Source organism: Nomascus leucogenys, chromosome 10 (assembly GCF_006542625.1).
Source record: "Nomascus leucogenys isolate Asia chromosome 10, Asia_NLE_v1, whole genome shotgun sequence".
Taxonomy (NCBI): Eukaryota; Metazoa; Chordata; class Mammalia; order Primates; family Hylobatidae; genus Nomascus; species Nomascus leucogenys.
This window is the reverse complement of record NC_044390.1, coordinates 64,927,916-64,955,217: the sequence shown is the minus strand read 5'-3', so window position 1 is coordinate 64,955,217 and position 27,302 is coordinate 64,927,916. Positions and strand designations below refer to the sequence as shown.

Genomic DNA, 27,302 nt, shown 5'->3' with positions numbered 1-27,302 from the left:
GTGAGGGAACTGTTCTGTGTTTTGGTTGCGGGGTGGTCATGTGATGTGTGCATTTGCCAAAACCTCAGAACTGCACCTAAAAAGGGTGAATTGTGCTGTATGCAAATTATGCCTTAATTTAAAAAATGCTAATTTTTTTCCTTTTTTCTCATATTAAGGAGACAGATTTGACAGCCTTTAAATTAAAATCTCTGTGTATAAAACAAAACTCACACTAAAATTATAAGTCAAGAAATAGACTTGGAAAAAAACTTATATCCCCGTGACAGAAATAGCGTCAATAATCTTATCATGTAAACCACACAGAAAAGGAACAAAGTTGGATTCCAGTAGGCACGTGGGCAAAAGACAAGGAGAGACATTTGCAAATCGGAAAGAGAGGGAGTGGCCAACCATCATGGCAGGAAGACGCTCCCGCACACAAGAAATCAAAATACAACCCCGTCCATCAACAACCAGGAAACAATCTCACAGGAATCCCCGGGGCGGTGCGGGAGGCCGGGGCAGCCTCTCTCCTGCTTGGTTGTAGGGTTGTCAGGACCTTCTGGGTGACAGAGACAAGATCTTTTCTTTCTTGGGGTCCACTTGTGGGAATCGAGACCAAAGAAAAAATCCAAAACACGGACAAAAGCTTCATCCCTAAAGGTGTCATTTGCAGCACTATTTATTGTAAAAATCACCAAAATCAAAATAGAGGTACTAATATTTTTGTCTTTATTTTATTTATTTATTTAATTTATTTTGAGACGGAGTCTCACTCTTGTGGCACAGGCTGGAGTGCAGTGGTGTGATCTCGGCTCATTGCAACCTGCACCTCCCGGGTTCAAGCGATTCTCCTGCCTCAGCCTCCCAAGTAGCTGGGATTACAGGTGCGCAACACCACGTTCAGCTAATTTTTGTGTTTTCAGTACAAACAGACGGGGTTTCGCCATGTTGTCCAGGCTGGTCTCCAACTCCTGACCTTGTGATCCATCCACCTCGGCCTCCCGAAGTGCTGGGATTACAGGCGTGAGCCACCGTGCCCGTCCCTAGGTACTAGTATTTATTTATTTATTTTCTTTTTTGAGACAGAGTCTCGCTCTGTTGCCCAGGCTGAAGTGCAGTGGCACGATCTTGGCTCACTGCAAGCTCCACCTCCCGGGTTCACGCCATTCTCCTGCCTCAGCCTCCCGAGTAGCTGGGACTACAGGCGCCCACCACTATGCCTGGCTAATTTTTTGTATTTTTAGTAGAGACGGGGTTTCACCGTGTTAGCCAGGATGGTCTGGATCTCCTGACCTCGTGATCCACCCACCTCGGCCTCCCAAACTGCTGGGATTACAGGCGTGAGCCACCGTGCCTGTCCCTAGGTACTAATATTTTTAAAACATTGACGAAGAGAGGCTTATCATGCTTGTATGCTTGATAACAAAAACTATCACATGTGTGGTATGACGGCTCATGCCCGTAATCCCAGCATTTTGGGAAGCCGAGGAGGGAGGCTCAATTTGAACCCAGGAGTTTGAGACCAGCCTGGGCAACACGGCGAATCCCTATCTCAACAAAAAATATCAAATATTAGCCAGGCATGGTGGTATGTGCCTGTAGTCCCAGCTACTCCGGAGGCTGAGGTGGGAGGATCGCTTGAGCCCATGAGTTGGAGGCTGCACTGCAGTGAGCCGAGATCGCACCACTGCACTCCACTCTGGGTGACAGAGTGAGACCCCGTCTAAAAAGCAAAAACAAAAACAAAAAAAACAAAAGCAAAAACCAACAACACCTATTACAAAAGACTCTATAAAAACCACAACCTGGCACAAAAGCCATCACAACCTGCCACCAAAAATACTTCAAGGACAACTCCCCCACAATTGCCTGTTCACCCTCAGACTGGTGTCACCTTTATTATCGATCTTTGCAGCCAAGGATAATTATTTCAAAACAATATGTAATCCTCCTCTTCTTTCCCTTTAAAAACCTTCTTCCTTTACCTCCCTTCTTACGCACATAGTTTACTATGACATGCATTTCCCACTGCAGTGATCTATTCCCAGATAACATATTTTCTTTTGGAAGCCTCTCTGTGTTTCTTAGTTAGTTTGACATTGCAATAGCAAAACACTTAGGGAAGGAAACAAACAAACAAACAAACAAACAAAACCTTAAATTTGCACCAAGAAAGAATTGGGTAAGAATGCCATAAACTCTTCCCAGGGTACTACGATTTTAAAAGACTGAAGATGGCATGGCAGCAGGGGAAATGCTGCTAGAAATTAAGTATCCAAAACCAGGCTGCCCACTTGAAAATACTAGTTAGGATATCAGCTTGGCAAGAAGCAGTGCCCAAATCCAGGCAGAGTAGAGCCTGGGGAGAACAACCATCATCCCACCAGCTCTCCCCGGTGTCCGCCTTAGAGAAGGAACTGGCTTCAGTAAAGGAGACGCCACCTTTGAAAAACACATCGTAATTGATCAATTCTAAGAAGCCACTTTTCCCACATCTTGACGCCTCTGAAACCGGGAGGCATCTTCCAACGTCCGGCACCATACGACTGCTGTTTGAAAGGCATGAAAACCTGCAGAAGGGGTGTCCACAGCCCAGAAGAAAATCCAGCAGACAAGAGTGGGGCGCTCGCAGCCCCTGGGAACCAACTGGGTGGGCCTGGGTGGGTCAGGGGGAATTGGTGGGGAATAAGTTGTGTTTGGTGTTTGCTCTGAAAACAGAAGTCAGCAATAAACTGCTTCCTCTAATTGCAAAGCTGGATCAAGAGCCCAATAGTAATGATTTTTAGTTCTTACATGCAATCTTTTGTTTTATTTTATTTTATTTTTGAGACAGGGTCTCCCTCCCACCACTCTGTCATCCAGGCTGGAGTGCAATGGCGCCATCACGATTCACTGCAGCTTCAACCTCCCGGGCTCAAGTGATTCTCTCACCTCAGCCTCCTGAGTAGCTGGGACCACAGGTACACACCACCATGTCCAGCTAATTTTTGTATAACTTTTCCATAATAAACAACAAAAAAAAGGATCTCAATTGTGGAACAATTTTAGGAATCCTTTATTTTACTTGTATTTTCCTTTATTGTTTGCAATAAATACACCCATAAAAGCTCTTTCAGTAAATAAGGAATAAAAATTCCAAGTGGTAAGGAAACATTGTTGCATCTTATAGACAGTATATAGTTTTCTTTCTTTGTAACAACCATAAAAGTGGAGTTTCTTAGAGTCCATGAAATGCAGTATCTAAAACATTCTCCAGAAGGAATAATGCTAATAATAGCAACCGATGGGCCAGGCATGGTGGCTCATGCCTGTAATCCCAGCACTTTGGGAGGCCGAGGCATGTGGATTACCTGAGGTCAGGAGATCAAGACCAGCCTGGCCAACATGGTGAAATGCTGTTTCTACTACAAATACAAAAATTAGCTCATGTGGTGGCAGGCATCTGTAATCCCAGCTACTCGGGAGGCCAAGGCAGGAAAATTGCTTGAACCCAGGAGGCAGAGGTTGCAGTGAGCTGAGATCATACCGCTGGACTCCAGCCTGGGCAACAGGGTAAGACTCTGTCTAAAAAAAAAAGAAAAGCAGCTGTTGATTTTTTTTTTAGCACCTACTGAGTCCCAAGTGCTGTTCTCAGTGCTTTGTAAATATTAACTGATTTTGTTGAAATTATGGAAAGTGGAGGGAGAGAAGAGGGCAGAGGGCAAGCAGAAGAGAGATGGCCCCATGTCCAGAGGCGGCCAAAGAGCTTCTTAGAAGCACACTCATATATCCATCTCCCACGGACTGTTTCTGTGCGTCCCCAGGACCTTCTTGGTGGCAAACGTCTTCGGGGACCACTAGTTCACAAGCACCAGAATTATCTGTGGGGAAAGGTTGATGTCAACTCTTGAGCTTAGGTATTCAAAGCTTAAGCATTACTGTCTGGCACAGTGGCTCACGCCCGTAATCCCAGCACTTTGGGAGGCCAAGGCAGGCAGATCACCTGAGGTCAGGAGTTGGAGACCAGCCTGGCCAACATGGCGAAACCCTATCTGTACTAAAAGTACAAAAATTACCTGGGCGTGGTGGCAGGTGCCTGTAATCCCAGCTACTCAGGAGGCTGAGGCAGTAGAATAGCTTGAACCCAGGAGGCAGAGGTTGCAGTGAGCCGAGACTGCACCACTGCACTCCAGCCTGAGCAACAGAGCGAGACTCCGTCTCAAAAAAAAAAAAAAAAAAAAAACTTTATAATGATACCACAGCAAGGGGAAATGGAATAGAACTATCTAGGAATAACCATTCTATATCTCACTGTAATAAAGCTAGTATAAATCTGAAACTGATTCTGATAAATTAAGATGTATATGGTAACACTCCAAAAAGCAAAAACAAAAAATAAAATGTGCAAAGAACTCAAGTAACCCAATTTTAAAATGGGTGAGGCCAGGGGTAATCCCAACACTTTAGGAGGCCAAGGTGGGAAGATCACTTGAGGTCAGCAGTTTGAGACCAGCCTGGCCAACATAGCAAAACCCCGTATCTACTAAAAAATACAAAACTTCTCTGGGCGTGATAGTGGGTGTCTGTAATCTCAGCTACTTGAGAGGCTGAGGCAGGAGAATCGCTGGAATCCGGGAGGTGGAGGTTGCAATGAGCCGGGATTCCACCACTGCACTCCAGCCTGGGCAACAGAGTGAGACTCCATCTTAAAAAATAAAATAAAACAACCAAACAAAAAAGGGGCAAATGATCTGAACAGACATTTCCCAGAGAAGATATATAAATGGGCTAAATGTCCAGGAAAATATTAACACCATTAATCATCACAGAAATGCAATTCAAAACCATGCAGCCTCCCAGGCTCAAGTGATCCTCCCACCTCTGCCTCCCAAGTAGCTGGGACCCACAGTGCACACCACCATGTCATGGTCTCACTGCACTGCCCAGGCTGGTCTCAAACTCCTGGGCTCAAGTGATGCTCCTGCCTTAGCCTCCCAAAGTGAAGCGTTTTAATTTTTAATCATAAATAGACATACAGCCTTATGAAATTATTTTCCCACATCAGTTGAAATCATTATATTTTCTTCCTTGGTCTATTGATATGGTGAATTATATTGAAAGAATTTTTTTTTAATTTTTGAACCATCTTCGCATTAGGAGGAGAAATCTTATTTGATCATGAAGAATTATGATATGCTGGATTTAAGAGGCAATTATTTGATTGGGATTTTTACATCTTCATTCACAAGCGAAATGAATCTATAATTTTCTTGCATCTGGTCCTTATCCGATTTTGGATTCAACATTGCATTAGCCTCTAAAAATGAATCAGGCAGTTATTACATAATTTTCCAGCGATTTTCTGGAATAATTCGTACAAGATAGGAATTAAACATTCTTTGAATGTTTGGTATCACTTGCTTAGAAAACCATCTGTGCCTGGGGCTTTTTTGGGGAGAGGGGAGATCTCTGAATGTAATTTCAAATTCTTTAATAGTCACTGGCTTATTCAGTCTCTAATTTTGTGTCATTTTAGCATTGTATATTTTGCTAGTAATTTAACCAGTTCATTCAGGTTTTTAATGTGAGCACATAGCCATAATATAGTTTAATTACTTTTTATATCTCTGTCCTGGCTATAATTATTCACCACTCTACAATTTGTATTTTATTTGCAGCCTGTTTCTTTGTTCTTAATCGGTTTGCCAAAAGTAAGTCTGTCTTAGTTGCTTTTTCAAAAATTAAAATAGGTTTTAGTTTTGTTAATCTTCTTTTCTTCCCCATCCATTTCATCGATTTCTCCCCATATTATTTTTAATCATTTTCATAACATACCCCTGAAAAATGTGCAAACAAAAGCTACAGGCTCCATCACGAACGCATCTTAGTAATAGAAGTTTGTCTTTAAAAAACAAGTTGCATTGGTAGGGTGCGATGGATCACGCTTGTAATCCCAACACGTTGGAAGGCCAAGGCGGGTGGATCACTTGAGGTCAGAAGTTCGAGACCAGCCTGGTCAACATGGTGAAACTTCACCTGTACAAATACAAAAATTAGCCAGGTGTGGTGGCGTGTGCCTGCAGTCCCAACTACTTGGGAAGCTGAGGCAAGGATAATGGCTTGAACCCAGGAGGCGGAGGTTGCAGTGAGCCGAGATCGTACCACTTCACTCCAGCCAGGGCAACAGAGCGAGACTCTGTTTCAAAAAAAAAAAAAAAATAGCAAGTTGCATACAGTAAGATATGGTTGTGAGCTAAAATGCAGCCCTCAAAATTCATATTTTGGAGCCCTAATCCCCAGCACATCAGAACATGACTGTATTTGGAAATAGAATCTCTAAAGAGGTGGTGAAGGTTAAATAGGGCCATTAGGGTGGGCCCTAATCCAATTGGACTTCATCCTTATGGGAAGAGGATATATGGCCACACAGAGAGTCACCAGGGATGTGCACACAGAGAGGATCACATGAGGGCACAGCAAGAAGGCGGCCATCTGCAAGCCAAGGAAGGAGGCCTCAGAAGAAACCAACCGTGCCAACATCTTGATCTCAGACTTCCAGCCTCCAGAACTGGGAGATAATCAATTCTGCTGTTTCAGTCCCCTAGCCTGTAGTACTTTATAAGGGCAGTTCGAGCCAACGTATACATGTGTTATTACTCCAAAGCCCAAAAAACAAGCAAAACTAAATAAGATGTTGTTTTGGGAAACATACACACATGCTAAAATAATAGTGAAAATCAAGCAATGGCGAAACACAATTCAGGATGGTAGGTACTGGTGAGGGGGATGGGAGAAGGCGTTTAACAGTAACGTCCTATTCTTTTTCTTGTCTTTTTTTCCTTGAGACAGGGTCTCCCTCTGTTGCCCAGGTTGGAGTGCAGTGGCATGATCACAGCTCACTGCAGCCTCGACTTCCTGGGCTCAAGCAATCCTCCCACCTCATCCTCCCAAGTAGCTGGGACTTCAGGCTCTTGCCACCATGCCAGGCTAATTTTTATATTTTCTTTAGAGACAATATCCCACTATGTTGCCCAGGCTGGTCTCAAACTCCTGAATTCAAGTGATCTTCCCGCCTCAGCTTCCCAAAGTACTGGGATTACAGGTGTGAGCCACCCCACCAGGCCAGGAGCATCTTTTGTTATTCATAATCAGCCCACGTCTGCTGAATCATCAATGGGTGTGAAATCAAGGGGGAAATTTTGATGAAAGGCAGATACTACCTGTCTTAAAGTATCTGCCCCTGGACTGCTTATTAGCTGCAAAGGAGTATTATACAGCTGGGGAATGGGACATCAGCTCGCTGGGTGACCAAAACTCACTTCACTAATGAGGCACAGGAGGACACTGACTATGTCCAGATGGGATACCTTCAAAGAAGTACACACCTCACCTCATTATTCTGGTGGAGAATGTATAACGTGAATCTAATCATCATGAGGAAACATCAGAGCAACTAAAAATGTGAAACTTCTATTTTTAAAAGGGCAAGGAGCTGTCTTCCAAAATGTGTATATATATAAATTTTTTTTTTTTTTTTTTAGATGGAGTCTTGCTCTGTTGCCCAGGCTGGAGTGCAGTGGCGTAATCTCAGCTCACTGTAAGCTCCGCCTCCCGGGTTCACGCCATTTTCCTGCCTCAGCCTCCTGAGTAGCTGGGACTACAGGCACCTGCAACCACACCTGGCTAATTTTTTGTATTTTTAGTACAGACAGGGTTTCACCATGTTAGCCAGGACGGTCTCGATCTCCTGACCTTGTGATCCGCCCGCCTCGGCCTCCCAACCTGCTGGGATTACAGGCGTGAGCCACCACGCCTGGCCACCAAAATGTCAGTATTATAAATATGGAAATGTTCCAGATTCAAGGAGGCTAAAGAGACATGACAACTGGCTGGGCATGGTGGCTCACAACTGTGATCCCAGCACTTTGGGGGGCCGAAGCGGGTGGATCACCTGAGGTCAGGAGTTCAAGACCAGCCTGGCCAACATGGCGAAACCTTGTCTCTACTAAAAATACAAAAATTATCCTGGCATGGTGGCGGGCACCTGTAGTCCCAGCTACTCAGGATGCTGACGCAGGAGAATTGTTTGAACTCAGGAAGTGGAGATTGCAGTGAGCCGAGATTGCACCATGGTAATCCAGCCTGAATGACAGAGCAAAACTCCATCTCAAAAAAAAAAAAAAAAGACAAAAGAAAAAGGAAAGAAAGAACGATGGGAGAGAGAAAGAAAGAAAAAGAAAGGCAGGAAAAGAAAAGAAAAATTTTATATATATATATATATATATATATATATATATATACATATACATATGAGCTAAAGCTAGCTAATACTGTAAAAATCTGGCCTGCCCTTCATCTATAGACCAAGATAAAGCCAACTACAAGGTTAACAGGACACATTTCACCCAGGAGCGAGCTGCAGCAGTAAAAGTGTTCTAACAGCCCCCTTTATGAGTGACTACTGCTATCTTACTCACTGAGAAACTTTGTTCTCTAAAATCATAGACTGTTGGAAACTTTGCTGTATGAAAGTCTATCCGTAAGAATGGAACAGACTAATCTTTCTTTCCTGGAAGATCTGTCACTTTGACAAAGATAAGAAGCCTCCATTTGCACCCCTGGTACAGAGTTTTAAATAAAAAGTTTCTGGGCACAGCATGCCACATTTATATTAACATTGTAGTTTCCAGGGAAACAAGACCTTAGGTTCACTTTGCAGTCCAAATCTGATTTTTCCTTTTTTTTTTTTTTTTTGAGACAGGATCTCGTTCTGTTACCCAGACTGGAATACAATCATAGCTCACTGCAACCTCAAACTCCTGGGCTCAAGCAATCCTCCCACCTCAACCTCCCAAGTGGCTGGGACTACAGGCCAGTGCCACCACACCCAGATAATTTTCTCCTCCCCTTCCCTTCCCCCCTCCCCTTTTCTCCCCTTCCGCCCTTCCCTCCCTTCCTTCCGTAGAGATGTCACCCAGGCTGGTCTTGAACTCCTGGGTTCAAGCGATCCTCTTGTCTTGGCCTCCCAAAGTGCTGGGATACAGACATGAGCTACTGTATGCGGCCCAGGCCTGATGCTGACTCACTTATACACATTCCTACCTTGTTCTAAACCTATCTAAACACTGTTTCACTTAAATTTCTTTTTTTTTTTTTTTTTTTTGAGACGGAGTCTTGCTCTGTCGCCCAGACTGGAGTGCAGTGGCGCAATCTTGGCTCACTGCAAGCTCTGCCTCCTGGGTTCACACCATTCTCCTGCCTCAGCCTCCCGAGTAGCTGGGACTACAGGCACACACCACCACACCCGGCTAATTTTTTTGTATTTTTAGTAGAGACAGGGTTTCACCGTGTTAGCCAGGATGGTCTCGATCTCCTGACCTCATGATCCGCCTGCCTCGGCCTCCCAAAGTGCTGGGATTACAGGCGTGAGCCACCGCGCCCGGCTGTTTCACTTAAATTTCATCCAAATTTCTCTCTTCCTCCAAGTCCTATAACTTCATTGCAGCTTCTCCTCTGGGGGGTGATCGCTCTCATTTCAGTGGGTCAACAAACCTGACTTTGTCTTGCTTGTCCCTGATGATTGGGTTAGGATGGGTGGGTGGGTGGATAGATGGATAGATGGAACCATGAAGCCAAAGCAATGGGATAAACTTAACAAACAAATCACAGTAGAGTATTTGTTTGTACTACAGTGTTTATATTTGTGTAGGTTATCTATAAGTTTAAAATTATTTCCAAATTAAAATTTTGTCTGTTTTTTTTTTTTGGTTTTGGTTTTGGTTTATTTTTAAGATGCACGCCTGTAGTCCCAGCTCCTCAGGAAACTGAGGCAGGAGGATTGCTTTAGCTAAGGAGGTCGAGGCTGCAGTGAGCTATGATTGTGCCACTGCTGCACTCCAGCCTGGGCGACAGAGTGAGACTCTGTCTCGAAAAAAAACCAAAAAACAAAAAACCAGAACCTGAAAATAAATAGAAAAGAAAGAAACTAAGTTGGTTTGGACCAGTGTTTAGCCACAAAGAAAGAAATTTTATATTGAATTTTATATTGTTAATTCAGCACATCGACGTTTAAATTTTGAAAAGCTTCTTACAGTTTTCTATGATACTAATACTTCGTATGAACTTATTTCACTTTTTAAAAAATGGTTATGCTCCACCCAAGGAAATGCACCTGTTTTGAAAAACTCTCGTCTGAGAGATCCAAACGCGAGCTGAATATTAAGGCTTCGCGACTTCGGGTTTTCCTACCCGTGGGCGCGTGACAGGACTACATTTCCCAGAGTACCTCGGGGCGAGGCCTGGGTGGAGAGGAGGGGTCTGAGCTCTGATTGGAGACGGCGGAGCTCCGACCTCACCGCCAAGGCGTGGCCCTCAGGCTTGCTGGGAAATAGAGGCGAACCTCACATGGGAGGAGGGGGCGGGGCTTGCGAGGTGACCCATAGGAGTCACCCGGTTACTGCGGAAAAACGTGGTTCTGGGAAGGCGGTAATGGGCCTACTGCTCGGCCTCCTGGGCTTTATCGCCCTGCAAGCCCGTGCGGCCGCTGGTTCTTCCTTCTCTGGTTCTTCCTCCTCCGTTGAATCATCCCAGGCCTCCTACCCTTGTTCTACTACTTCCCTTAATGCATCTATTCCAGTCAGCTGCCGAGGCCTCCCCTGGTCCATGGCTCTGGCCTTGCACACTACCAGCGCTCCGCAGAGAGCCAGGGAGAGGACATTGGCAAACTCTGGCCCGCAGGAAGTCTGGTGGGGCTTCCTGGAGGAGAGAGCATGTTTCCCACGCAGACCAGAGTCAGGAATCAGCACCGAATGCCACATATAGGCGTGCTGTTCTGATGTATAAACAGTCCTTGCAGGCACGCCACTCCCCACTTCAGACCTCTCTCTCTGCATGCCCACAGCTGGCCCTGTGCTTGGTATGGTAGCTCCAGGCCCTGCCAGGGAGACAGACATTGTCTGTCAGACCAGACAGTGGCACCTAAAGTGATGTGGAAAGCCCTGGAGCCTATGGGAAACTAGAGGAGGTGCCTCACCCAGACTTGGGGAGGCCACGGAGGAAAAGCAGCAGAGATCTGACTCATCTCAGGGTCCCCTGCTGATGCCACACAAGCATCTTCATTCAAAGGGCTCCCGTGTGCCAGGCGATGCTGGGGACAGAGATAGTCATACCTTGTCCTACCCTCCCCCACGCACCTGGACTGTCCCTCAGCCTGTCTGATCAGGGCTGGGTCAAGAGAGGAACAAGGGGTTTGTGGATACCAAAGGGGATCCCTAACCCCGCGCGGGGCTGGGGGAAAGGCTGGTTGTTTGGGGTGATGTGTTATCCAATTCTTGGAAGTGGGTGTTTACCCTAGAGAGGAGGGAGGATGGAGATCTTTGCATATACAAAAGCACAGTGTCAGGAGACAGAGCACAGAGCGGTGAAGGTGAGGTTGAATTGCCCTGGCGAAGCGCAGATCTGGGAATTGCAAAGACCCCTCTGTGTCTGGTACTATTCTAGATCAATACTGTTATTACGTAGTACAGATGGAGACACTGAGAAGCAGCAAGGTTATGTCTCACTCAGGTTTTCCCAGGAGATAAGTGGCTGAGGTAGGATTGGAACCTGGGCCATCTGGCTCCAGAATCCGGGCGGGTAGCCATGGTGTACCATGCCCAAATACTTTCCAGAATGGAAGCTCTGCCAGGGCAGAGACCCCTCTGGGAAATAATAGATACTCATCATTGTCTGCCTAATCTGACCTCTGGTTGGCTATAAGATCTAGGGCTGCCTATCCCTCCCCGGGGAAACTGAAGCTCAGCAAGAGAATTTCCGATTGAAGGCTGACTCCAGGCCACACCCCCACTCTCCTATTCTGTATTCCTCTGGGGATGTGGGGCTGAGAAATGACTACTGAAGGGAGAAGGGTGGGTTATCTCCCCTCTATCCAAGCTGACAGTGATGGCTAGCTCCTCCCATGTGTGGATCCAATGGTGACCCTTTAGGCAGTGGTGCCATGGCTGAAGGAAGGGAAGGGGCAGAGTGCTAAGGACAGACAGGGTCACATCCCCATTCCTGGGCTCCCTGATGTCAGGGTCACGCCCATGATGCCAACCTTGGGGGAAGTACTAGGGTGATTTCCAAAGAGCCTCTCCTCCAAACAGAGCTGTCCACTGTGCTGAGGCCCAGGCTGGCTGACTCCTGGGTGTCTTCACTGCCCCCGGGGAGTAAAGGTATGGAAAATGGTGAGGGAGAGCCGGGCACTGTGGCTCATGCCTGTATTCCCAGCACTTTGGGAGGCCCAGGAGGGCAGATTGCTTGAGCTCAGGAGTTCAAGACCAGCCTGGGCAACATGGCAAAAACCAACCTCTATAAAAAAAATACAAAAATTAGCCAGGTGTGGTGGGGCGCACCTGTAGTCCCAGCTACTTGGGGGGCTAAGGTGGGAGGACTGCTTGAGCCCAGAAGATTGAGGCTGCAGTAAGCCATGATTGTACCACTGCACTCCAGCCTGGGCGAAAGAGCAACACCCTGTCTCAAAAAAAGAAAAAAAAAAAAAAAAAAGGTGAGGACGGAAGGTAGAGTGTGGCTCAAGTTCAGCCATCACCAAATGCACACTCTCCTGGTCTCACCTGAACATCCCAAGAGCCGCACAAAGTAGGAGCGATTGTGCCCACGTTCAGATGAAAAACCCGAGGCTCACAGAGGGGAAGGGCCTGGCTCCTGGCCTCACTGGCAGGAAGCAGAGGAGGGAAAATTGAGAGGAAGTCTAAGCTTCAGGGTTGGGTGAGTCCTTAAGTCCATGTCTCAATATATCATCCCATCAAGTCCATGAAACCATATCATCTGGGGAAACAAATTGGAGACACACCACTTAAACAAATTAAACGGGCTCTTTCCTGCAGGCTTGTCAGAGCCTTTAGCCCCTTCACGTTTCCCAAATCTCTTTGACCAGGGCCAAGGCCAAGGCCTGGGACAATTGGCAGGTCCTGGGTCCCAAAGGCCGAGAGAGCGGGCACGATGGAGGTGAAGGTGTCTACAGCGTTTGTACGCGTGTACTCCGGCCATCTGCACAGAACAGATGACCGTGTGTACATATGCACCTGTGTTTCTCCATCACTCCATCTGGGGCTCAAATGACAGCTGCAAAAGCAGAACAGGCATCCAAAGGCCAGGACACGCGCCCAAAGACCAGGGTCTGGCCCTTCCCGGCTTCCCCTGCAGGAGATAAAGTCCAAGATTGCCTTCGCTGCCCCCCAAGTCAGATTCCACAAGGATTTATTGGCACCGGACCTAACCTGGTGCCCGCCCCTTCAAGGAAAGACACTAACAAGGAGGAGTCCCGGCACCGCAAGAGCCCTCCCAGAAGCGCCCAGCCTGGGGGTCGGGGAGGACGCTGCCATTCGTGGACAGGAAGGGAAGGGCGATCTCGGAGTAGGGTGGGCACGGCGCAGGGAAAGGCCGGGTGGTGGGATGGGCAGGGAGGCGGGGTACCGGCCCCGCTAGAAGGGGAACTCGCAGACGTAGTAGAGGCGCCGCTGGCAGTCGTGGTCCCACCAGGAGCCGTCGTCAGAGGCCTGCGCCACGCAGTTCTCCAGCGTGCCACCGTTGGGCTGGTCCGGGCTGAGCGGGTGCGGCGAGGCGCTGGGCTGGGCGCCGAGCTCGGGGCGGGGTGAGCGATGCCAGGCGAAGAAGGACACGCGCTGGCCGTTTTCGAAGAGGTAGAGGCCCTCGGCGCGCCGATCGTGCACGCCCAGCCACACCGGCCAGTTGTAGGGAGCGAGCGCCGCGCGCAGGTAGCCAGTGAGCGCCTCCATCTGCTGGCGGTCCGCCGGCTGCGCCAGGCTCCCGCCCCGCGCCGTGCACCGCGCCTGCGCCGCCGCCTGAGCTTCGAAGTCGCGCGAGAGCAGGAAGCACTTGTGGCCTAGGTGCAGCCCCTTCAGGCAGCCTGTGGGCGGGGCCGGGTAGAGAAGGAGGCGGGGTCATGCATTCTGAGTCTGGAAGGGGGCGGGGACAAAGCATCCGGGGGTGGAGGGAGGCGGGGCCAGGAACTCATGGGGAGGGCTGGGAGGAGGCGTGGTCAGAATCGCGGGAGCCAGGAGGTGGAGAGTCTGGTCCGCCAGGGGCGGGGCCAGGCGGTGGGAGCTGGACTGTAGGGGGCGTGGTGCTGCCCCAGTCGGGTCCGCGCGGTTCTGGAGTGCCGACCCTGCTCCCTGCATTCAGCCTCTCAGCTCTCCAACCCCGTCCGCTAGCACACAGCAGCTCTCCCGAACTCTCCCGCCCCGGACACCTAGGGTCACCTTCTCAACCAGTCCCATACCTGGCCCAGATAGTCTCATTTTTTTCCACCCCGCGCGCCGCGGACTCACCCTCCAAGCGGCCGTGCTCTCGCTCGGCGCGACCCTGCGTCTCCTGCAGGGCTTGCACAGCATCGCGGGTGTCGCTCGCCGCGTTCCGCAGCTGCCGCAGCCCCTGGGTCAGCTCGACCACGCGGGTGTCCAACGCGTGCAGACGGACGTGCAGCTGGTGCAGGCCTGCATCCAGGCCGGCCAGGCGACCCACTGCGGACAGACAGGGATCGTGCTGGAGGGGGAGCCTGGAGATGCAGCGGGGGGCCTGAGGACCTGGAGAACTGGGATCTAGGGCTCCTGAGGGCGGGCTGGCGGTGGGGGCGGGGCACCCCGGACTCCTGGAAGGTAGGGTCGAGTGGCCCAGGCTCTTAGGAGGCATGGCCGTGGACCTGGGGCTCCTAGGGGTGTGGGGGCTCTGGGCTGGGCAATGGACAATTGAAAGGCCACCAGGCAGTGAACCGACCCTTCATTTTTGCGAAAGTGACCGCGGCGGCCTGGGGGTTTGGGGGTGAGGGCTTCTGGTTACTCACGGATGTAAGTGACGATGTCCTCAGGGGTGGGAGAGGGGCTGGGGCCGGAGGATGGGGTTGGCGTTGCTTCCTCCTCCTCTTCCTCCCCCTGGTCCTCCTCCATCTCCCAGTCCTCTTTGCCCTCAACAGTTCCGGCAGGATTCTCATCCCCCCTCCCAGCAGGCAGTCCTAGGGCTTCCTGCAGATGCTGGGGCAGGGGAGGGGTGGTGAGCCCCAGCCTGCCACCAAGATGCCCCATTCGCCCCTTTCCAACTCGTAACTCATTCTCTGCCGCCTGAGTCCTGTCTCTGAGCCCATCACCCCCCCATTCCTCTGAGACTATCCCAATCGCTCCTCATTGTCCATTTCCCTAACCTTGCAATACCCCCTCCCAGGCCCACAGTTCACCACCCATAGCTCCCTGACACTCCAGAGCTCACCTTCAGCATCAGGGCCTCCCTCTCCCGCTCCTCCTCCTGGGCACCTCCCCAGCCTCCCTCCCACTCCCTCTCGGCTCCCCGAGCCCCATGGCCAAAGCCCAAGAGCTGGGGGACCACCAAAGCCCCCAAAAGCCAGGCTGCCTGCATTAAGCTGGACTCTTGGCACCCAAAGTTCCAGATGTCTGGATGTCTGGGGTGGGAGGGATGGCCTCTGGAACTGTCCCTGCCCTGTGTGCAGGTCACTAGCCCCCAGGTTCCCGACTCTCCCAGCTTCTCTCTTCCTGTTCCTCTCCTCGTCTCTGTCCGGTCCGTTGGTCTCCTCTGCTTCTCTGTGTGTGTCTCTCCCCGCCCCTCTTGGCTCCCCGGAGGCCCTGCCTCTGTGGCCGGAAACCTCCAACGTTCCAAAGCCGGGATCCCGCCTTGGGTCTCCTCGCACACCCTCCTCTTTCCACTTTCCAGAGCTCGCTTCCGCCCTGCTCTTTCCTTCTGCTGTAGCCCAAAGCTCAGATAATCAGGAAGAGGATGGAGCTGGCTCTCCAAGGAATCTTGGAAAACACAGGTCCCAGCCTCAGCCCAGGAACCCGCTCAGAACCATCTGGGCAGTGGTGGGATGCTGGGACCGAGCACGGCTCCCTTCTTCCCTGCCTGGCCATTCCTGAGGAGGGGGCAGACCTCAGGGTCTCGCTGAGGTTGTTATTATCCTGTGGCCACCATCGCCCACACACTCAATGGAGGAGACTCCAGGGCCCCTCCTGCCCCCTAGATTGCCCATCCCACCCTCCCAGCCCTTGTCTGGAGATCTAAGTGAGTGTGTGTGGGGGCGGAGTGACACGTGAAGAGCACGCGTGTGACTGTGTGCACGACCCTGGAAGACAGGGCTCGGGGATTAATTGGCCACTTTACTAGAAGCCTCCTGCAGGCCAGGCCCTGGGCTGGGTGATGCTGGGGACTCCAGCTGCTGGCAGACCAGCAGCCAGATAGTTCCGGGGATGAGGGGGCTGGAGATGGGAGAGGGTGAGGGGTCTGGAGGAGCAGTCAGGGAAGGTTTCTCCAGGAGGTGAAATCGACAGACGCTAGGTTGTGTGCTCAAGGAGCTCGGAGCCTTCAGCGAGCCACCTCATTTCAGCCTGGACCACTGCAGTCTCGCTGCCCTCCCCCTCCTTCCTCCTGAGCCCCTCCAATCCCGGCTGCTTGCCGCAGCCAAAGCAATCCTTCCAAACCATAAATCAGATCACATCACTCCCCACTCCCCTGCTCCCCCACCTTCCCATCATAAGCAGGAGGGAAGCCAAGCCCGGGCCTCAGTCCTCAGCACAGCCTACCATGCTGGGGGCTGGGAAGGAAGAACCCTTTGCACCTCTGCAGCCTCATCACCCCCACTCCCCTCACCCGCCCCCAGCCTCCACCTTCCCTGGCCTCTTGGCTCATCCCCAAATACTAAGCTGATTACAACCTCAGAGCATTTGCACTAGCCCTTTCCTCCTTCTAGAAGGTTCTTTCCCCAGCTCCTTCTCATCATCAAGGTCTCAGCTCCAAGAGGCCTTCCCCAACCACATTATCTGTTCCACAAGTTACTTTATTAAAATGCCCCATTTCATCTTTTTGGTATAATCAAGACTGGCATGATCTTGTTTGTTTGTTTATGTCTGTTCCTTGCCAATGAAAGCAGGGATTTTTATGCACTGCTGCATCTCCTGGCACAAGGCCTACCTAGCACATAGTAGGTGCTCAATCAACCTGTTGAGTGGGCGAGAGGGTAGCCATTACTGGTGGGGTCAAAGGCCTGGAGGCTTCACCTTTTTAGTTTGCTGGCACCCAAGTTCCCAGGGTGGTGGTGGCAGGGTGGGTGGAGGTGGTGAGGGCAGTGGGAGAGAGGCTTGGAGGCAAGGAAGCACGATGCCATGCCATGCCCCTCTATGTCAGGCCCATGAGTCACGCAGGGCTTTTCCAGTCCAGGCCTGGCTGGTGGTGCCAACAAGCACGGGGCACACCAGCCAAGGATCACTGGGCCTGCTCTTCAAAGGAGGAGACTGAGGTTCTGAAACAGCATGGCCTGCTGGAGGTCACCAGCGTGGCGGCAGCTAGCCAAGGTTTCTGGCTCCAAGAGCAGGGCATCTGCCCTCGGCTGCCGGGAGCCCCAGGAGGGGCCTTGGAAATCAATGCCTCCAGCCTTCTGTTTTCCAAGAAATCCTGGTACATCGCGGGCACTGTGACCTTGGGCAGACTGCTCCCTGCCTCACAGCTTGGGCCTCTCAGGTGCCCTTCGGGAACCTGGGGCCCCTCACCAGGAGCTACAGACCTCAAGAAATAATGCATATGTGGGGAAAGGCCTTGAAAACTGCAGGGGTGCACAGCCTCTCTAGCTGCTGGAGCCAACATGGGCAGCTGTTCTTTCCCCGGGCCCAGCTGTTCACCACCTGGGCTAGTGGGTGTGCATCAAGATAGAGGCCTCCCCAGGCTGAGCAGGCACCTCCTCCAGCTCATACTCGGGTACCCCGGAGAGCCTGCAGCTGGAGGGGAACCCAGAAGCTGCCTAGAACTGCCCCCTGCAGGCCCTGGAGGTACCGTTGGAGCTGGGAGAATGAGGAAGCCTGGGCTAAGGGAACACTCACCACTCACTGCTGCCCTGTGGGATCTGCCCTGTTCCTGTGGGTGCATCCCAGGCATGAATGAGCTGTCTGCCTGCAGCTGGCTGCATATGCGTGCCTACACAGACATGTGCAAACTCCGAGGAGATGGTTGGGTGTGTCTGTGTGTGATGAACAAGGATAGACAACTATGAGGGGATATGCCCAGTAGTGCACAGTAGCGGTCAAGTGAGGACTTTGGAGCCAGCCTACCTGTTCCTGATCCTTGTTATCACCTCCTCATAGCTGGATGACCTTGGGCAAGTTACTTAGCCTCTCTGTGCCTTGGTTTCCCCCTCTGGAAAATGGGGATGGTGAAAGTCCCTGAGCCTGGCACACAGAAAGTGCTCCAGGAATGTCAGCAGTAACTATCCTGGAGGGGAAGGATGGCACGGTGTTGGGCATGTAAACGGGTGAGTGCGAACCAGTGCAATGGACAGCACGGTGGGTGGGTGTGATGGGAAGGCGTGCACACGTCTCTACAGCGCTGTAACTCCGTTTTGGTGTTGAGAGATCTGGGCATGCATACCGGGGTGAACGCCTGTGTGCGTGTATGTGCGCGCGCACGTGCGTGTGTGGTGGACAGATGTGTTCATGTGCTGCGTGTGTGCCCGGGCACAGGGGTGTGACAACTGCATGTAGCTGGGTGTGTTTGTAGCTGTGTACCCCAGGTGCATTGTGTCTGGGCATGCATGGGCTGGAGAGTGTGTGTATGTGGGGACTCTGCAGGTGCCGTTGCAGCTGGTGACTATGCACCTGTGCCTTGGGGAAATGTGGCCTGGCCCAGGTATGTCCACGTGTGCCCTGACCCAGTGCTTAAATGGAAAGGGTGTGTGTGTGTTTGGGGGGACAGGGTGGGAATCTATAGCATTCACACTTAAATTTGGGGGTGTAGAGTCTGGCAACAAATATTTATTGTGCCCCGCTGTGTGTAGGGCGGCGGGGAGCTCTCTGGGAGGGGGTGGTCCTGAGGTGTGTGTGGGGGGCACCCTTATGGGGGCAGGACCCCTCCGTCGGGGTATGGGGGCAAGCAGGGGCGGAGTCAGGATTTGGGGACTCGGAGGTGGCGAGGAGTGGTGGGGGAGGGCAAGGGTAGGGGGCGGAGCCGGCGGTGGTGGGGGATGGGCGAGGTTTGGGGGCGCGGGGAGGGGCAATGTCTCCTCCGCCGGCTCCCGGAGGGAGGGGAGAGGGCGGAGGGAGGGGAGGGAGGGAGAGAGGGAGGGAGAGAGACAGAGTGAGGGAGAGACAGCCAGAGCGAGAGAGCGAGAAGGGTGGCAGAGGAGGCGCGGAGCGGGCGGCGGCGGCGGCGGCCCGAGGAAGAGGAGGAGGAAGAGCAGGCGGAGACGCGGCGCCCGGAGCCGGCCGGACCGAGCCGGGGGCGGGCGAGGAGGGGCGCGGCGGCCGCGGCGGAAGGGGGGGCGCTCTGCGGATGGCCAGGCCCGGCCCGCGGGGGGGGTGAGGTCCTCGGCCCTCCCGCCCTCCCCCCGGTCCCCGCCCGCCCCCTCCCCGGGCCCGCTCGCCCTCCGGGGCGGTGGGGCATGGCCTGAGGGTCCCCCGTCTCCGGGGGGGTGGGGGGTGGGGGGAGGGGGGAGGGGCCGCGGGCGCCGCCGACCGGGACTCAGCAGCCCCGCCAGGCAGGTAAGGGGGTCGAGAACCTGGGGGTTTGGGGCAGCTGCGGGGCCGGGGCCGCGGGAGGGGGCGAGGGCGCCCCGGATGTCCTTGGCCCGGCGCCGGGCTCCTGGCCTGGGTGTGCGGCTGGGGGTGCGGGTGAGGTGGGCAGTGTTGCCCTGGGCGACACCAAATTGGGTTACGCCCGGGTCCCCGGTGCCCCGTCCCAGATCGCATCCTTGATGGGAGGGCGCGCCCCCCATCCCCCGCCAGCAGAGCCCCTATCCCGAACCCGCCTCCCGGCTCTCCGGGGCCAAGGGCTCGGTCCCGGTACCCGCCTCCCCGCCCAGCCCGGCCACTCCCCCGCCTCGCCCACCCTGGCGCACCTGGGCCCCTCCGCCAGGTCACCCTGGTCCCCACTCCCCTCCAGCGAGGGTCTAGGCCCGGGCCTCCTCCGCCCCCTTCGACCCCTCCAGCTCCCGCTTCTCCTTCCAGGCTCCTTCAGTCCCTTCCCACCCCCTGCCCAAGCTCCCCGCGTCCCCACCAGGTCTCCAGTCCCTACACCGCCGGCCGGCGCGCCCCCTCGGCTCCCGCCCCCGACTCCTGCTCCCCGGTGCCCCCCGCCCCTCTCCCTGGCCGAGCTCTCCCCCACCAGTTTCCCAGCCTCGGCCCCGGCTCTCTCTCCCCGCCCCTCCCCGCCTCCCTCCGCCTCCATTCATTCTCCCGGGCCCGGCTCTCGGCCACGCCAGCCGCCCCCTGTCCCCCCACAGCCTCCCAGGGCACCCCCTCTCTCGCGTCCTCCACCACCCCCCTCGCCGATTCCTCAGCCCGTCTCGGTACCAGCTGCGTGCCAGCTATTCTTAGCCGCGGAGCGTTTGATTCATGCCGCCCCGGCGGAGCGTGCCCGCTCCCTCCCGCGAGCCCTGAGGGGGAGGGGCCGGAGCCGGCCCGGGGGGCTGGGGCAGCCGTACGCGCGGGGGGCCCCAGCCAGCTTTTCTTTCATCCCACCGGCCACCTCCTCCGAGCAGGGTTGAGGCTGGGGGTCAGCCGGGGTCAGCCGAGGGGGAGTGTCTGCGGGCCCCAGATCGCGAGGGGGGCTGTGCGGCAGGGCGAGGAAGAGGTGGCCGGGGTCTCCGCAGGGACGCGGTGGGGCGGTGTGGCTGGGTACCTGGAGGGGGAGGGGGCTTCGCAGCGCTGCCGCGCGTGGGGGAGGGGTCCGCCGGCCCTGGGTTAGAGGCTCGCTCGCCCACATCTCCTGGAACTCTCCTCCCACCACACACATTTAGTCTTCCCTTTCCCAACCCCCCAGCCCATCCCCACTCCCCCAAAGTCAGCAGTACCCTCCACTGCTTCCCATCTCCATGGCAACGGTGCAGGAACCGGGCCTGGTGTGGGGGGGAGGGACCAGACCAGACATTCTGGTTTCCGGTGCTGGGGTGGGAGTTGGGGGAGAACAGAAGGGAAGCGGACCCCGTTTGGAAGGGGCTCCACCCTCATAAGGCCACCTCAAGGGAGAACAGCAAGGATCCAGAGATGATCCCCCACCTCAGTTCCCCAGACTCTCCTCTCACTTCTTAGTCTCCCTCCTAACACCCCCAGTCCTCAGAGTGGAGCCCCTAGTACCCAGCAAGCCAGCCCCCCCACCCTGCAGTCCTAGAAAAGAGCTACAGGTCATCTGCAGCCACCTACATCTACCCGGGCCACCACACCACTGTCACCTGGACAGCACTCCCCAGGCCGACCTCCCCACCCACCCGCACACCCTCTCAAGATGCCCCAGTCTCCAAAAGCCACCTCTTGTGGTTCCCTTGGGGACACCCTAGGCCAAATGCTCTGCCCATGACACCCCATCTCAGTGTCCCTTGCTCCCCTGGGACGGCAGATTCCCCAGCACTACTCAGCATGCCACGCGTTGTCAGCCACACTTGAGTGAAGTCACCGGCTCCACCCGCTCCAGGCTCACCACGCCTCCCTCTCCCCCTTACTACATCTCAGTGTCAGCCTCAGCTGCTCCCCAACCCCACCCCCCAGCTCTGGGGTGAGGGGCCAGGCTGGGGCCAGGAGGGCAGGATGCCTGTCAGTTGTCCACCTGTCTGTCCTTAGCTAATTTTAGCTGCATTTTCTGTGGCCTGGCAAAGTGGGCCAGTAGCTCCCGCGGTGATTCTGCGGTTTCTGGGACACGGCCACGCTGGGTCACCGGCAAAGTGGGGCGCAGGGGGCGGGCTGCAAGTAGGGCCAAGGGCAGGGAAGGAGACACATGCCAGAAGCATGTCAGGGACAGGGGTGTGTGCGTGCCAGCGTGGGAGGAGGCGGCAGGGGAGGCTGTGCAGGCCGAGGGTGTGCCTGGCCTCCTTCCTGCCTATCTTGGGCAGTGGGGGTAGGCTGCCCTTGACCGCCTGACCACCGAGTAGCGCCTGTGGCCTCTGAGGGGTCCCGGGCTCCTAGTCTGACGGCCGCCCTTGGCCCCTGCAGCCGCCTGTGATGCTGCCGTCCCCCGTCGCCCCGTGGCCCCACGATGACCCACAGCCCCGCGACAAGCGAGGACGAGGAACGCCACAGTGCCAGCGAGTGTCCCGAGGGGGGCTCAGAGTCCGACAGCTCCCCAGACGGGCCAGGTCGAGGCCCCCGGGGGACCCGGGGCCAGGGCAGTGGGGCACCTGGTAGCCTGGCCTCTGTTAGAGGCCTCCAGAGCCGCTCAATGTCCGTCCCAGACGACGCCCACTTCAGCATGATGGTCTTCAGGATTGGCATCCCGGACCTGCACCAGACAGTGAGTACCAGCCCACTGGCCAGTGGCAGGAAAGGGACAGGGCCCCAACCAACATGGGGAGTCCACTGGTGCTGGGTATCCTCCCAGGAATCACCCCCACACCCAGCTCCTGGCTCACTTCCCAACCCACCTCAGGCTCTTCTCTAACCCTTGGCCCACCCTAGCCCCTATCTCTTCCCCAACCAGAAATGCCTGCGCTTCAACCCCGATGCCACCATCTGGACGGCCAAGCAGCAGGTGCTCTGTGCCCTGAGCGAGAGCCTGCAGGATGTGCTCAACTATGGCCTGTTCCAACCGGCCACCTCAGGCCGCGATGCCAACTTCCTGGAGGAGGAGAGGCTGCTGCGGGAGTACCCCCAGTCCTTTGAGAAGGGGGTCCCCTACCTGGAGGTGAAGCTTCCCCAACTCCTTCACTGATAAGAGAAGGCATGCCCTGAAACACATCTGCCCCCCAGCCACTTTTTAACACACTCGAAACCTTAATGAGGGGGCACCCAGTGTGCTAGTCCAGATCTTCTAAGCATCACGGGGAAGTCAGAGAGTCCTGAGTTCAAATTACTGTCTGTTCTGCTTCTGACCAGCTAAGTGGCCTTGGCCAAGTCACCTTCCTGCCCCAAGCTTCTCCTCGCCCATCAAATTGGGGGAGGATTCCCAATTACAGTAAGCACTCTAGAACATTCCCTGTGGGGTCCAGACTCCTCCTCCTTCAAGGCAGGGGTTGCAGCGCACATATACCATAATACCCAACACTCTCGGAAAAGCCACTGCCACCCATCTACCGCCTAGACCAAGGTTCCAGGGCTGTTTCCACTCCTACCCTGAGCTACCCCGGGGAATTAGAAGGGGATCAGACCTTCCCCCTACCCCAAGCCTTCTCCCCAGGCCCCTGATTCCAAGTCTCTGTGTCTCTCTCACTACCCTACCCCTGACCTTAGTTCCGATACAAGACCCGAGTTTACAAACAGACCAACCTGGATGAGAAGCAGCTGGCCAAGTTGCACACGAAGGTGAGAAAACCCTGCTGGCATCTGTCCCCTATAGCCCCCTACCACCGGAGCCCCCTGCCCAACCACTTTCTCTCCCCACCTCTTCCCAACAGACCTCCGCATTTCCCAAGCCAGCGATCCCTCTGGCCACTCCCCCCACTTAACTTGGGATGCTGTACCACATTTGAGACAACCACAAATACCCCCCATTATCCCCATCACAACCCCTTCTTACTTTCCTCTTTTGCACTTCATGCCTCTGCCTGGGCCCACATCATTCCCACTCCCACCTGGCCTCCTTTGAGTCTCCCTTCTCTTCCCCTGCCTCCCCCCATATCCATCCAAGTCCTCTTTATTCCCCACCTTGGCCTAGGACCCTGACATTGAAGGTCCTTCTGCCTAGTCTATTTCAAAGACAGGCTGCATTTCTCCCAACCTCATAGCCTGAATCTCTGCAAAATCCAACCATCACACCCCCCTTTCCAGCCATATCTGTCCTCCCGGTACCTTGCCCGCCAATCCTCAGCCCCTGTCTCTCCTGTGTCTTGATGGTGAGAGCTGGGAGGAAATCGGGAACTGCTTTGGTCAGAAATGAAGGACTCTTGATCCCTGAGAAGGAAAAACTCCCAGTCCCTCCTTGTATACCCTCTCCCGACCACAGCATGCATTGAACTCTTTCCTCCCCTAAATGTTCCATCCCTCCAGACTTTCACGGTCCACTTTGGGAACCACTGGCCAAGTATGGCTCCTGAGTGCTTGCAGTGTGTTTGGTCCCAACTAAGACTTGCTGTGAGTGTGAAATACACACTGGGTTTCAAAGACTTAGTACCAAAAAAAAGTTAAATAACCTCATAAATAATTTTCATCTCAATTACCTGTTGAAACAGTAACATTGTGGCTGTATTAGTTAAAGAACATATATCAACATGAATCTCAACACAATTAACACTTCACCCCACCCCCCGCTTTTTTTTTTTTTTTTTTTTTTGAGACAGGTCTTGCTCTGTCACCCGGGCTGCAGTGGTGCAATCATGGCTCACTGCAGCCTCGACCTTTCAGGGTTCAAAGGATCCTTCCAGCTCAGCCTCCCGAGTAGCTGGGACTACAGGCGTGTGCCACCACACCTGGCTAGGTTTTTGCATTTTTTGTAGAGATAAGGGTCTCACTTTGTTGCTCAGGCTGGTCTCGAACCCCTGGGCCCAAGTGATCCTCCCGCCTCGGCCTCCCAAAGGGCTGGGTACTTTCTCTGTAAAGGAGGCTGCTAGAAGCTTTTCAATGGCGTATGTGACTCCACGTATATTTTCACTGGACAGTGCTACTTGAGGACGCTGCTTCTCTGCCTTGTTCCTGACTGTCCTGTCCTCTCTCTCTTTGCCCATGGCTCAGACGGGGTTGAAGAAGTTCCTGGAGTATGTGCAGCTCGGGACATCTGACAAGGTGGCGCGGCTGCTGGACAAGGGGCTGGACCCCAATTACCATGACTCGGATTCGGGAGGTAGGGAGGGGTGGGCATCAGGAGGACCTCAGGGCCAGGACAGGGCTGGGGGGCAGGGGTGCCATCTGCATTCAGATCCCTTCCTGACTGGTGTCTCCCAAACACATCGCTGTCCAAGCGGGAGGCCACAGGGCCAGAGGCTGTGGGGTGGACAGCTATAGAGCCTGGAAAATGGGAAGGGATGGAGGAGAGGAGAAGGGGCTTCATGTGACCAGCTTTTCCCGCCCTTCAGAGACCCCCTTGACACTGGCGGCCCAGACTGAAGGCTCTGTAGAGGTGATTCGAACCCTGTGCCTGGGCGGGGCCCACATCGACTTCCGGGCCCGGGATGGAATGACCGCACTGCATAAGGCCGCATGTGCCCGACACTGCCTGGCGCTCACGGTGAGGCTGCGGGGACCCCCCATCCCCGCCATTGGGCCCTCTCTCCTTTTCCCTTTGTTCTTTCTCAAACCTCAGTTCTTTGGTTTCTGTTAAATATAGGCTCTCTCATGTCCCCAGTTCAAAGCCCCTTTCCATAGACTGACACACAGCCCCTATTGTCACCCTTGTCAGGCCCCCCAGGTGCACCCACCTGGGCTACAGCTGACATCACACAGGCCTGGGCACAGCCTCCTCCCCTAAACACCCAGAACATCTCCATCCCCTGTGACCCACCTCAATACCAAATCTGCCTCTGTCTCCTCAAGGTGTAAACCCTTCTCATTCCTTAAAATACAAAGTGAGCTCCCTGCTCTGCCCCCAAATAGAGCCCCTCCACACACACCCTGAAAACAGCCCCCCAGCTACCCTTCCAAACCCAGCACTGCACTAGCTCCACTCCCTACTCTCTCACATGCAAATACAGCCCCTTCCCCACGTACACAGCCTCAAATGCACTTTCCCAAATAGACAAACCCATACACCCACAAAATACATACACAGCGGCAGCTGCACAGTCTAATTTTAAAATACTCTTCTCCCCCTGCCCCCGCCAGGACACTTGATTCCTCTTCTTACGCAGGTCAGGATGGGCTGCCCCCAAAGACAGCCATTGAGAAGCACCCCAACGCACAGATGCTCCAGCTAAATGGCCCCGCCCTTCTCTCCCTCAGATTCTTTCCTGAAGAGCCCCTAATGCAGTCAGACGCCAGCCACAAAGACCTGCAGTATACTCCTGGAGTTAACAGACCCTCTTCATGTATCTCCCGTGCACACTCACCCCCAAACCCACATCCTGCTCACACACGCCCCTCCCAGCCTCCAGACCTGCGCTATGCAAGCCAGTAGCCACTGGCCACCTGGGGCTGTTTAAATTTAAATTAATTAGAATGAAGTAAAATTAAAATTTCAGTTCCTCAGGCTCACTAGCCACGTTCAAGTGCTCAGGGGCCCACACGTGCCTGCCGCATAGGGTGGTGCAGTTGCAGACCATCCCCACGACGGGGGAAACGTTCTGTTGGATGGCACTGCTACAGGCTGTCCTCACACAAGGTTGCTGCCAACACTTTCTCCTATTAATGTTCATTATTGCCAGCCTTCCACACCCAGAGCTGTCCTTCAAGTGGGGGCAGGAAGTGGCCTCCAGCCCCAATGAGGCCGGCCCGATCCTTGCCCTTACCCAAGCTTACCTGTCCCCTGGCTTCGTGCTGTGCCCCTTCTTTGAGATCCTGGACCTAATAACACCTTCCGCTTGGCCAGAGACCCTCCAGCATCCAGACTGTGTCCTCTCATTTGTCCCCAACAACCCACCTGTAGGAAGTGGAACGGGTGGGTACTGTGGCCCCTAATGTCTTTCAATGGCTCACCCAAGGTCGCCCCCAGGGGAAAGGCTGGGTGGGATGTCAGAGTGCAAGGGTCCTCTGGAGGCATCTACCCAAGTCCCACATTGTTCACAGGGGATCAGAGTGGCCCAGGGAGGGAAAGGGTAGGCTCAAGGTCACATAAGGGCATCGTGGCAGAACTGAGACTGTCATTGGCCACTGTAGGTCACCCAGGACGGTCCAGTCCCCCTGGCCCTTCAGAATGAGCTGGTAAATGTGTGACTGTCATCTGTGTTTTTCTACCGAGTTCTCTCTCCGTTCCTAGGCGCTCCTGGACCTTGGGGGTTCCCCCAACTACAAGGACCGTCGGGGGCTGACCCCTCTGTTCCACACAGCTATGGTGGGTGGTGACCCCCGATGCTGTGAGCTGCTCCTGTTCAACAGGGCCCAGCTGGGCATAGCTGATGAGAACGGCTGGCAGGAAATCCACCAGGTGCTCCTAATTCAGGCCATGAAGGGCTGGGGTGCGGGACCCAGTCCCTGAGGCATCCAAGGGGCTGGGGCTGGGAACCAGATGCCAGGGTCCTCACAGAGCATGGGGGTGAGAAAAACATGGTCCCCAAAGAGGAAATGGTGGGGGTGAAGACAGGAAGACCCTAAGGGGGCATAGGCTGGGGAACCTGACGCCTTGATCCCTGAGAGAGATGGGCCGGCCTCTTGACCCTCTTAAGGAGGCAGACCAGATGCCTGGGCCTTGGAATGACTGAACATTTGGATTTTGAGGCTGACAGCCTGGGTCCCAGAGCAGGAAGGGGGGCTAAAAGGTGATGG

General features: G+C 54.1%; 2 protein-coding genes and 1 pseudogene across 6 annotated transcripts in view; 1 reads left to right on the top strand and 2 right to left on the bottom strand.

Moving 5' to 3' along the window:
* The window catches only part of LOC115837035, a 34,471-nt pseudogene extending 23,690 nt beyond the window's left edge, over positions 1–10,781 (bottom strand).
* Positions 10,782–13,200: 2,419 nt separating this feature from the next.
* On the bottom strand, positions 13,201–15,667 carry CLEC11A (C-type lectin domain containing 11A). Its single transcript, XM_003269810.4, has 4 exons — positions 15,244–15,667; positions 14,825–15,011; positions 14,313–14,504; positions 13,201–13,891 (listed from the first exon to the last, which is right to left on the bottom strand). The coding sequence occupies exons 1-4, from the start codon at positions 15,388–15,390 to the stop codon at positions 13,446–13,448; spliced, it is 972 nt and encodes a 323-aa protein (XP_003269858.2). The 5' UTR covers positions 15,391–15,667; the 3' UTR covers positions 13,201–13,445.
* Positions 15,668–19,111: 3,444 nt separating this feature from the next.
* SHANK1 (SH3 and multiple ankyrin repeat domains 1) overlaps positions 19,112–27,302 on the top strand; it is a 61,273-nt gene continuing 53,082 nt past the window's right edge. For 3 of the 5 annotated variants that reach the window (XM_030821150.1, XM_030821151.1, XM_030821148.1), the window contains exons 1-7: positions 19,135–19,508; positions 21,951–22,248; positions 22,435–22,638; positions 23,184–23,255; positions 24,621–24,729; positions 24,962–25,113; positions 26,797–26,964. In XM_030821150.1, coding sequence (XP_030677010.1) covers positions 21,994–22,248; positions 22,435–22,638; positions 23,184–23,255; positions 24,621–24,729; positions 24,962–25,113; positions 26,797–26,964 — 960 coding nt within the window. In that variant the 5' untranslated portion in view covers positions 19,135–19,508; positions 21,951–21,993. Of the gene's footprint in view, positions 19,509–21,950; positions 22,249–22,434; positions 22,639–23,183; positions 23,256–24,620; positions 24,730–24,961; positions 25,114–26,796; positions 26,965–27,302 lie in introns of all 5 variants that reach the window. The other 2 variants (XM_030821149.1, XM_030821152.1) reach the window with 2 other exon arrangements.

Coding starts and splice junctions, on each gene's coding strand:
- CLEC11A (XM_003269810.4), bottom strand. CDS start 15,390: ATGCAGGCAGCCTGGCTTTTGGGGGCTTTGGTGGTCCCCCAGCTCTTG. Junction 15,012..15,243: donor GGGAGGCCCTGATGCTGAAG/GTGAGCTCTGGA, acceptor CCCCTGCCCCAG/CATCTGCAGGAAGCCCTAGG. Junction 14,505..14,824: donor GGACATCGTCACTTACATCC/GTGAGTAACCAG, acceptor GTCTGTCCGCAG/TGGGTCGCCTGGCCGGCCTG.